General features: G+C 50.8%; 2 protein-coding genes across 6 annotated transcripts in view; one reads left to right on the forward strand and one right to left on the reverse strand.

The window, feature by feature from the left end:
• Positions 1 to 462: 462 nt before the first annotated feature.
• On the forward strand, positions 463 to 7101 carry Slc37a4 (solute carrier family 37 member 4). 5 transcript variants are annotated; one of them, XM_029542904.1, is made up of 10 exons: positions 463 to 534; positions 1777 to 2125; positions 2761 to 2993; positions 3308 to 3551; positions 3987 to 4145; positions 4345 to 4430; positions 4922 to 5035; positions 5208 to 5270; positions 5573 to 5711; positions 5795 to 7101. In XM_029542904.1, exons 2-10 carry the CDS (start codon positions 1978 to 1980, stop codon positions 5959 to 5961), a joined length of 1353 nt encoding a protein of 450 aa, XP_029398764.1. In that variant the 5' UTR covers positions 463 to 534; positions 1777 to 1977; the 3' UTR covers positions 5962 to 7101. The 5 variants fall into 5 exon arrangements, with proteins under 5 accessions (XP_029398764.1, XP_021061966.1, XP_029398766.1 ...); XM_021206307.2 differs by lacking the exon at positions 463 to 534 and adding an exon at positions 624 to 1016; XM_029542905.1 differs by lacking the exon at positions 463 to 534 and adding an exon at positions 668 to 989.
• Trappc4 (trafficking protein particle complex 4) overlaps positions 7091 to 9903 on the reverse strand; it is a 3813-nt gene continuing 1000 nt past the window's right edge. The window contains exons 3-5 of the mRNA XM_021206086.2: positions 8596 to 8699; positions 7665 to 7791; positions 7091 to 7430 (exon numbers count right to left, since the gene is read on the reverse strand). Of these exons, the coding sequence (XP_021061745.1) occupies positions 7352 to 7430; positions 7665 to 7791; positions 8596 to 8699 (310 nt within the window). The 3' untranslated portion in view covers positions 7091 to 7351. The remainder of the gene's footprint in view (positions 7431 to 7664; positions 7792 to 8595; positions 8700 to 9903) is intronic.

The raw sequence follows: 9903 nt of genomic DNA on the forward strand, positions 1-9903 counted from the left end.
AGGTGGATTTCTGAGTTCGAGGCCAGCTTGGTCTACAAAGTGAGTTCCAGGACAGCCAGGGCTATACAGAGAAACCCTGTCTCGAAAAAAACAAAACAAACAAACAAACAAACAAAAAAAAAACAACAAAAAAAGATTTTAAAAGAACTCAAGGTTTCGTCGGAACTGTCTTTAAATGCTAAGACTATATTGTTTTGTCTCTGTTCTGACTAATCTGACCACGAATTAAAACTCCAAATTGTGCTGAATTTATTTCCCAGAGAAAACACCATGCCTCTACAAGCAGGGAGTATTTCTTTAGTTTTCTGAATCTGCGCCCTAACAGGAGGCACTCTATAGACACTGATCGACGAAACGTAATGGATCATGTGGTGCTCAGCCTATAATCGGCACTGTCCTCACCCTGGAAGCTGCTTGACAGGCAGGATGACGTCTCCATCCCAGGGTGGACAGTAGTCCGCCCAACTCTGTGCGTGCGCACCAGCCTTACTCGAGTCCCGCCCCATCCCACTAGGAGTCACCGCCTCCGTCCAGGTAGGGGTGGCATGCGAAGGAGGGGCGTCAGTGAGGGCGGGACTAGAGGGCATGTCTGGGGCCTTGGGGCTCCCCTGACTTCCGACTACGCCGGAGGCTGTCCGGGTGACTGCCCTTCCGGGATGGCGACAGCTCCACGGCCCAGGGACAGCGGTCTTGCAGATGCCGCGCCCTCGTGGCTGCAGCGCACAGTCTCCGCTGCTCTCTTGCTCCTGTCCCCAGGACCCGCAGTTCCCAGCCTGGAGTCGGGTGTCCCGGGTGGCTTGAGGACACGGGGTGCTTGGCAGATGTCGAGCGGCGCCGCCTGCCCATCCTGACTGGCAGAGCCTAGGCTGCCAGAGCGAGGGGCCTCCCGAGGCTACGTGCGGCTCCTCTCGCCTACGCCTTGTGCTCCAGCGGCTGCGCAGCGGAGCAGAAAGCTGCGGTGGCGTGCCTCGGGGACCCACAGCCCCGCAGTACGGACCCCCTACTGATGTCGCAGGGTAATAGGGATCCAGAGCAGTTCCAAGGGGCTCTCACCCAGACCTAAGCGCGCCTTCTGCGTGTAACTGCGGGGTGAACTGAGGGGCTTGTCCCCCGTTTAATTTTGCAACTACTGCAGTTATCTCGCTCCTTACTTACTGATGTTCCTTGCACATTTCAGTGACCGAGGCCAGCCTCAGTGGAAAAGGGGGACTGGGAAATTCCAGAAATAAATGATAGGCTTTAAGAAACTTTTACTATGGTGCCTCATTGTGTTTTATTTACTTACTAGGTCTAATTTATGTATTTACGTTTTATCACTGTGTGTATAAGAAAAGTATGCGTTGTTCACTACCACCATGAGGGGGGGTCATGGAATATATCCCCCGATGAAGGGGATACCTATTAGGAAACTGTACTCCATTGTGTGCTAAGCATTGCGTGAAGGCTCAGCAGTAGGTGTGGGGTTGTTTGACTGAATGAGCCTGGGGGTAGGAACCAATCTAGTGCCTTTCACAATGCCCCACCGAAAATGAACCTGAGAGAATGAGAAAGTTCATTGACCAAGGGAGTAGGGCTATACTGAGAGCTCGATCTCCTCATCCTGTCCCAGCCTCCCCTGGGCTTGTGCAGACAAAAGTAATTAGGCTGAGCCTTTAATCACAGCTTGCTTCACAGGCAAGAAGACTTGGGAAAGGAGGGAATGGCAAGCCATCCTGGGGACCCTCTCCTCCCTCGGGTTTGGCTCTCAGTAACCTACTGTTTTCTTGTCTCCTTCAGGACACTGGGTTCCCTGGTTGCTGCCCCAGGCTTAATGATTGTCCAGAAGGTGGCTATAAAGAGCCTGGGTGGAGGACAGAGAGAGAGCTCAGAAAAACACAGCTCAGCAGATCCAGGCACTAAAGAGAGCTAGCTGCAAGCAGTCAAGAGTCTGTGGTCAGAAGCACTGAAAGTGGGCTAGCAGGGCCAGCTTTTGCTACCATGGCAGCCCAAGGCTACGGCTACTATCGCACTATCATATTTGCGGCCATGTTTGGAGGCTACAGCCTGTACTACTTCAACCGCAAAACCTTCTCCTTTGTCATGCCCTCCTTGGTGGATGAGATCGCTCTGGACAAGGATGATTTGGGTAAGCCGTGGAAGGGCAGGGTGGTGGGCTGTGGGATACACCATTTGGAGTATGGTTTGTCCAAGCATGGGGGGGGGGGGGTTCAAGTCTGTATCAGGTGCAGAGGCTGAGCTCCATGTGCATGGGTGTGGGTGCACATGTGAGGCCAATCCTTAGCTGGTGTATAGGCCTGGACCCACACGTGCCCAGGAGGCGCTATGGGGAGGAGGCAGCAAGGTTTTCACAGCTGTGCGTGCATGCTGCACCTGCAGGTCACGGTGAACACTGGGAAAGTAGCACCATGATTTGAGGTGTCCTGCCATGCTACCCGCCAGGGGGAATTAAGATCTTTGACTCTACTCTAGAGCCCTTCGAGTTCAGACGTGTTTGGGCTTCTGCGGGCATTCAGAGTGAGGTGGGAACGGCAAATTCCAGGGGGAAAGAAAGAAATCCAAGAGGCTGAGGAGGCCCGAGTCAGCCTTGGCCTGTGATGCACGGCTCAGCAGGCAGGAGAGTTGTCAAATCTGGGAAGGAACCTGTCTCGCCCTGCCAGGCACCTGTACACACCTGACCCCTTACCTTCCTCCGCCCCTCCTGTGCCTCTGCCCTGTCCCTAACCCCTCAGGTGTCCTGCTCCCTGCTCCCCTTCGCTGCAGGACTCATCACAAGCAGCCAGTCGGCAGCCTACGCCATCAGCAAGTTTGTGAGTGGGGTGCTGTCGGATCAGATGAGTGCCCGCTGGCTCTTCTCCTCTGGACTGCTCCTGGTTGGTCTGGTCAACGTAGTCTTCTCGTGGAGCTCCACGGTGTCAGCCTTTGCTGCTCTCTGGTTTCTCAATGGTCTGGCACAGGGGCTGGGCTGGCCCCCCTGTGGGAAGATCCTGAGGAAGGTGAGTGCATCTGACGAGCCTGTGGGGGAGGGCGCCTAGTGAGCACTTCAGAGCACCTCTTCTTACACAACCCTTCCACCCCTAACCTATAGCAGGTTCCTTAGGAGTTCCCTGCCAGCTCCTGCTGCTGTCAGGATATTTTAGGAGCCTGAGGGTGGTGGGATCGGGTGGCAGATGAGGGACTGGGCTCTGCCAAGTAGAAGCACTCTTCCCCCCATCCCTGTAATGTGAGTGGCTAGGTCTGCCACCCTCGAGCTGCTCCCTCGGTGTGGCCTCTAAGCCAGGCACCTAGTCTGTTTCCCTCTGCTTCACAGTGGTTTGAGCCATCCCAGTTTGGCACTTGGTGGGCTGTGTTGTCAACCAGCATGAACCTGGCTGGAAGTTTGGGACCTATCTTGGCAACGATCCTCGCCCAGAGCTACAGCTGGCGCAGCACACTGGCCTTGTCTGGGGCGCTGTGTGTGGTTGTCTCCTTCTTCTGTCTGCTGCTCATCCACAACGAACCTGCTGATGTTGGACTCCGAAATCTGGACCCTGCCCCCTCCAAGGGCAAAAAGGGTAAGCCTCTACTAGGCTGACTCCTAGAGCACCTTCCTTTGCCCCTAGCTCCACATGATTTTGTTAGGACTAGCCTTTGCCTTGCCCTGTGCTTGCCAATGGATGGATGTAGGCGAAGGAATGGCAGTGGAGATTGGGTGGGAGAAGTAAAGATTCTATCCTGAAATCAGAGCCAGCACATCCTGGGCCTTCTCTGACAGCACAGATCTCTCCATTGGGGTAACCCCCTAAGTTTAAGCAGTTTGGGTGCCTCCTTCCAACTGCACCATCCTCATTTCCTTTCATTTGCATCGAGGTAGAGGAGAGGGAAGCAGGGCTGAGGGGATGCCCCACATCAATCCTGTTCTGGCAGCTGCTTAATGAATGGTGGTGGTGCAGTGGGGGTAGGCCAGCAGGAGCAGAGCCCAAGCAGAGCTGGCCTCTTCCTACCTCCAGGCTCATCAAAGGAAGAGAGCACCCTACAGGATCTGCTGCTGTCTCCCTATCTCTGGGTGCTGTCCACTGGCTACCTCGTGGTCTTCGGAGTAAAGACTTGCTGTACAGACTGGGGCCAATTCTTCCTTATCCAGGAGAGAGGGCAGTCCGCCCTTGTGGGTAAGATGAGTGTTTAGACAGAGAAGGGTGTACAAACCAGGTGCCAGTGCAGGAGAGGGGATCTCTGCCCTTTCTCCCTTTCTCCACTTCCTCCTTAAGGCTGGGCATCCTTTGAGGTGGGTCTGTACCTTGGGATAACCTCAATGGGAAATACCCTTTCACTCTTTTCCCTCCCTCCTCCCCACAACTCCCCATGCAGGTAGCTCCTACATCAGTGCCCTGGAGGTCGGAGGCCTTGTAGGCAGCATTGCAGCTGGCTACCTGTCAGACAGGGCCATGGCGAAGGTGAGTGGCAGGAGGAACTGTGAAGAGAGGCCCTTTGAGGCTTCCTCGCATGGCTGGGCCAGCCAGTGGAGATGGGAGTTCTGGCATATAAGCTGGTTGGCATAGAAGGTAGACATTGGGTGAGATGGGAGTGATTCCAGGTTTCTCTTTACTTGCTTTAGTGATGTGGAGATAAAGGCAGTGGCAAAGAGATGCAGAATCTCTCCCTAGTTCGTAGGGTTCTCTGCCCCAAGAAAACTAGGGGTGGCAGTGGACTAGGCACAGCTCCCTAGCACGTGTCCCATGCCTGCCCCAAGGTGGAGGAAGGGATGTTGTGGAATTTGGCCTCAGAACACGGAGCAGCTCCCAGGGCCTCCCAGAGCTGTCTGGGTCCAAGAACTGTGACAGATTGCCAAAGATCTGTCAGCAATAGCCCTGCTGTGTCAGAGTCCAGGGGTGGGGGTGTTTTGCCCTGCTTGGAGGGCCTGATATGGCTGGTACTGTGTCCATAGGCAGGGCTGTCTCTGTATGGGAACCCTCGCCACGGCCTGCTGCTGCTCATGATGGCTGGGATGGCAGCATCCATGTTCCTCTTCCGAGTAACAGTGACCAGTGACTCGCCCAAGGTAAACAGAGCCTGGCTGGCTGCAAGGTACAAGGAGAGGAAGGAAGACGTTCTCCTCTAGGCCAGCCCCTTCTCCCTTTGCAGTTCTGTTTGTACCTGATTTTCTCTCTTTGGTACTTGGTGTCTCGCCTCCACTCTTGGCCTGGTTTTCTTCTCTTTCCTCTGCTCTCTAGGATGGTTTCTGGACTCCTGCTCTCCATCCTCTGGCTGAGCTCACGGGCTTTACGGAGCATGAGGTGCCTTAAAGATATCTCTGGTTTTCCTCCTGGTCTGTCGCACTTTTGTTTCACCCCTGTCTTGCTCTTAATTAGCCCAGCTTGTACAAAGTCTGAAACAGCCAGCATCCAACTCTGAGGGGTGACTCTATCACCCCTGTCCTTGTCCACCTAGACCTTTGGGGTTGGCTCATTCACTGTGGGGTGAGGATGGCTCCAGACTATGCCTTGTCTAGTTTGTTCCTGATGGCTAGGCCCTCTTTCCTCAATAGTTATCTGTGGGCATTCTTAGTTCTCAATGCCTCCTCTCGCTCCTCTTGCAGATCTGGATCCTGGTGTTGGGAGCTGTGTTTGGTTTCTCTTCTTATGGTCCCATTGCCTTGTTTGGAGTCATAGCCAATGAGAGTGCACCTCCCAACTTGTGTGGAACCTCTCATGCTATTGTGGGGCTTATGGCCAATGGTAAGTCCTGCACTGCCTTGCTCGGGCCTATTAGAGGCAGAATGCCTCCCATGGGGCTCAGCTGCTTCTCCTTCTCCCTGCAGTGGGTGGATTTCTGGCTGGCTTACCCTTCAGCACCATTGCCAAGCACTACAGCTGGAGCACAGCCTTCTGGGTAGCAGAAGTGGTTTGTGGAGCCAGCACGGTTGTCTTCTTCTTGCTTCGAAATATCCGCACCAAGATGGGCCGAGTATCCAAGAAGGCAGAGTGAATTGAGTATTCACTATGGAGCATCCCCAACTGCAGCCTTACTGGCAGGACACAGGAAGGGAGAGCGGCTGCTCTAGCTAACACAGAACCTTTACATTTCTGTGTTTGCACTGTCTCTCTGAACCTCCATGGTGCTGCAAGTTACCAGTGGCTAATGAGGTCCCAACTCCCCATCCTATGCTCTGTTTAAAATGATGACATTTGGTTCTAGACTCCATCAGCTTCTGTTTCTACCTTCTGGCAGACAGAGAACGCCTGAATTCAGGGTGTCTCCTATGCCCTTCTTCCTCTCCTAGGTCCTGATCTCCTAGTGAGGCGAACCTGCCTCTGCAGATGCAGGGTATTCATGGCCTGTGGTTTCTGCCGTACCCCAAGGCTTTTTGTCAGGAGGCAAAATTGTTGCCAATATCTCAGTCCCTAAGGGAGGAGAGGAGGCCACCACTCTCATCAATACCCTGACAAAAGGGAGGAATATAGAGGGCAAACCGACTTGTATAGATTAATAAAACTAGATTTGATACTAGCCAGTGGCTCATCCTTTCAAAGGGAGACATAAACTAGACAAAGCTTTTCTTGGCAAAGTATTCTTACCGGTATCTATTCTTTCCACCCCCAAAAGGAAAGACTTTTCTCTGGAGTAAGACAGCAGAAGTACAGATGGACCCTTTTAAGTACAAGCTCAGCATGCAGCTAACGCTGTACACTTCTAGGTTGCAGGCAGGTTAAAAAGCTTTAAGGAAGGGGGCTCTGAAAGCATGGGTCCTCACTTAGGCTATCTGTGACTGGCTCGAGAACTTTGAAGCACGGGTATTTTATAATTTGCTAAATTCTGTAAGAGAATAGAACATACACCACGGGGTCAGAGTTCATTCTGAGATAAAATTTAGCTTGATTTCAAGTGCAAGTAAGTGTCCCATTATCACCACAGCCACCTCAGGCCCCCAGAAAACCAGCAGCTCTGGGAACGCCTCAAGGCTCAAGAGTCAAACTATTCTGCTAGTTTGTTTAATGAACACCGTTTATCTTGTTTTCTACTAGAAGACAGTACCTTACATTCACAGAATGCCCTTAGCAGTTCTGCCTTCCCCTCCCCTGACTTTCTCCCAGATGATCAGTTAGGACAGAGAACACTAGAACAAAGGAATGTTTATTACAGCATTGCTAAGCCAGTTTCCCCCATAAATAAATCTGTACAGAGTAGGACTGTGATATATACAGAGGGGCAGAGAACACAGCATTCGAGCCCAGGATCTGTCCCCATCACCAGGCTCAGTGGACTACCATTTTCAAGTATATTAGCAAGGCTGCTGCAATAGGGTCCTCACCGAGTAGACACGGCGAAGCCCTCTGATGCATGTCTCAGAACTTAGGGCGTCCATTCCAGGTTCATCCTATGACCCAGGTCCAAAAGTGCCAGCCTTCTCTGCCACCTCTAGAGCTAGCTTCAGGTTTTGGTCAAACAGCTCACATCTAGGTCAGACCCAGTAGACAAGAAACTGTGAGGGATGAGACTCCACCACAAGGGTAGAGGCAGAATTGGTAGGAACAAAATGAACAACATGAAGCCTAAGGAAACCCTGAGTTCTTAAGATAAACAGAGCTGGTCTCTACTGTCTTTACCTAAAAACAGTACCTGGCCACACTTTAAATGACTTGGGAGTTAGCACAAAGCTTTGGTAGTATCTGGGGAATGGGGCTACCTACCTGATAGGCATTTCCAAGGAGTAGAATGGATTCTTGAGGGCAAAGTCTGAGTAAATTTCATAAATTTTTCGGAGAAGAGAATCTATTCCAGCTTGCCTAGGGTCTGCCAGGACCACAAACTTGATCCCTGGGGAAAAGTCAGGAATGGTTACCCAAGGACAGAGAATGCATCAAATACCATTCTGTATTTCTGTAGCCCTTTCAGTATTATAAACTACTATCATAAGCCCATTTTGTCCTTACTGCCACATAAAGCAGCGAACAAAGGAGGCTAGAGATGGGGTGACTTCACTCTCACTGGGTGACTGAGTGACCAGACTCAAGATCAGCTGCCATTTTCAGACTTGCAGTTCCTCTGCAGAAATAGGATTACTGAAGCCAAGCTCTGGGGGGTTCAGCTATCCACACCAAGGAGTGAAGCAATTAAGTAGGATCCAAAGGCCATTATCTACATGGCTTTCAAATTTTATTTAGAATGCACAGCTTCCAAAATGTGAGAAGCCCACCAATCTGGATTGTACACAAACCCAGGACAATCAGGGTCGAGCATGCTGGCTGACACAAACAAAGTCAGCCTTGGACTAAAGAGTGGCTTTGGGGCCAGGCAGTGGTGAAGCACGCCTTTAATCCCAGCACTTGGGAGGCAGAGGCAAATGGATTTCTGAGTTTGAGGCCAGCCTGGTCTACAGAGTAAGTTCCAGGACAGCCAGGGCTACACAGAGAAACCCTGTCTTGAAAAACAAACAAACAAACAAACAAAAAAAAAGGCAAACCAAGAGTGGCTTTGGATTCAGCAAAATGGGTGTGTTTGCACATATGTGCCCAGGAAACCTGACACCATCCCTGTTGTTTACCTAAGCTTTCTTGGGTTAATCCATACTGGACCAATTTGCCCCGTCTAGCCCTATGACCTCTGTAGGCACATACCTACCTGTCAGTGTTTGGAAGCAGTGCAGTTTGAAGGTGTCTGTTTCTAGCATCTCAATGCCTGAACTGCCCTGTTCCGGAGATAGCTGGGAACCAATGGCAAAGAGCCTGTATGCAAAAGAGGTAAAGTTGGGAATACACCATGTGACATGAAGGCAAAGTCTTCAACCTTTTCCACTCAAGTACCCAATTCGTGTTCTAGGAACAGAACTGCCTAGCAGGAGTGTCAACATTTCTTTTAGGTTCATCTCCCTTCTGTACACATTATATATTATACATTTTGCTATGAAACATTGTTTCCCTAAGATTTATTTAATTTTTATTTATTTACCATCTCACTTGTGACCTGGTGACAGTCACCATCTCTAGCCTCCTCTGTAGGCTGCTTCATGTAGCAATAAAAACTAAAAATGTGTATGAGTGTTTTTGCCTGCATGGATGTACGTGTACCACGTATGTGCCTGGTGACTGGAAGCCAGAAGAAGCCATCAAGTCCCTTCCAATAGGAATTGGTTGGGAGCCACCATGTGGATGCTGGCTCTCTGCAGGAGCAGCAAGCACCAAACCATCTCTCAAGCCCCAAAGTTAAACATGTTATACTAATCGTGTTAGCTAAAGCCAACATGCTACGGAATAGTGCATACCTTATTAGTTCATAGCTATTGCTATGTCAACACACCTTACACTATAGACAGTCACAGGAAGACTTTCTTTCTTTCTTTTTTTAAAGATTTATTTATTTATTATATGTAAGTACACTGTAGCTGTCTTCAGACACTCCAGAAGAAGGAGTCAGATCTTATTACGGATGGCTATGAGCCACCATGTGGTTGCTGGGATTTGAACTCCACACCTTTGGAAGAGCAGTTGGGTGCTCTTACCCACTGAGCCATCTCACCAGTCCCACAGGAAGACTTTCAATGTCCACTTAATTTAATTATCTACCTGGTGGTGGTGGTGGCGGTGATGGCGCATGCCTTTAAACCCGGCTCTTTGGAGGCAGAGACAGGTGGATTTCTGAGTTCGAGGCCAGCCTGGTCTACAGAGTGAGTTCCAGGACAGCCTGGAACAGAGAAACCCTGTCTCAAAAAAAAATTTTTTTTTAATTCAATTACCTTATGTTAATGATGAAGAAACTAGGGTCAAGAAGACAAGAAGCTAGCCGGGCGGTGGTGGCGCGCACGCCTTTAATCCCAGCACTTGGGAGGCAGAGACAGGTGGATTTCTGAGTTCGAGGCCAGCCTGGTCTACAAAGTGAGTTCCAGAACGGCCAGGACTATACAGAGAAACCCTGTCTCGAGAAACCAAAAAA

The sequence above is a fragment of the Mus pahari genome, chromosome 10 (genome assembly GCF_900095145.1).
Source record: "Mus pahari chromosome 10, PAHARI_EIJ_v1.1, whole genome shotgun sequence".
Taxonomy (NCBI): Eukaryota; Metazoa; Chordata; class Mammalia; order Rodentia; family Muridae; genus Mus; species Mus pahari.

What these genes read in the sequence shown, in the direction of transcription:
- Slc37a4 (XM_029542904.1), top strand. Translation starts at nt 1,978, where the DNA reads ATGGCAGCCCAAGGCTACGGCTACTATCGCACTATCATATTTGCGGCC. An exon ending in TCTGGACAAGGATGATTTGG is followed by an intron (nt 2,126 to 2,760) that starts GTAAGCCGTGGA and finishes CCTTCGCTGCAG; the next exon opens with GACTCATCACAAGCAGCCAG. An exon ending in TGACCAGTGACTCGCCCAAG is followed by an intron (nt 5,036 to 5,207) that starts GTAAACAGAGCC and finishes TCTGCTCTCTAG; the next exon opens with GATGGTTTCTGGACTCCTGC.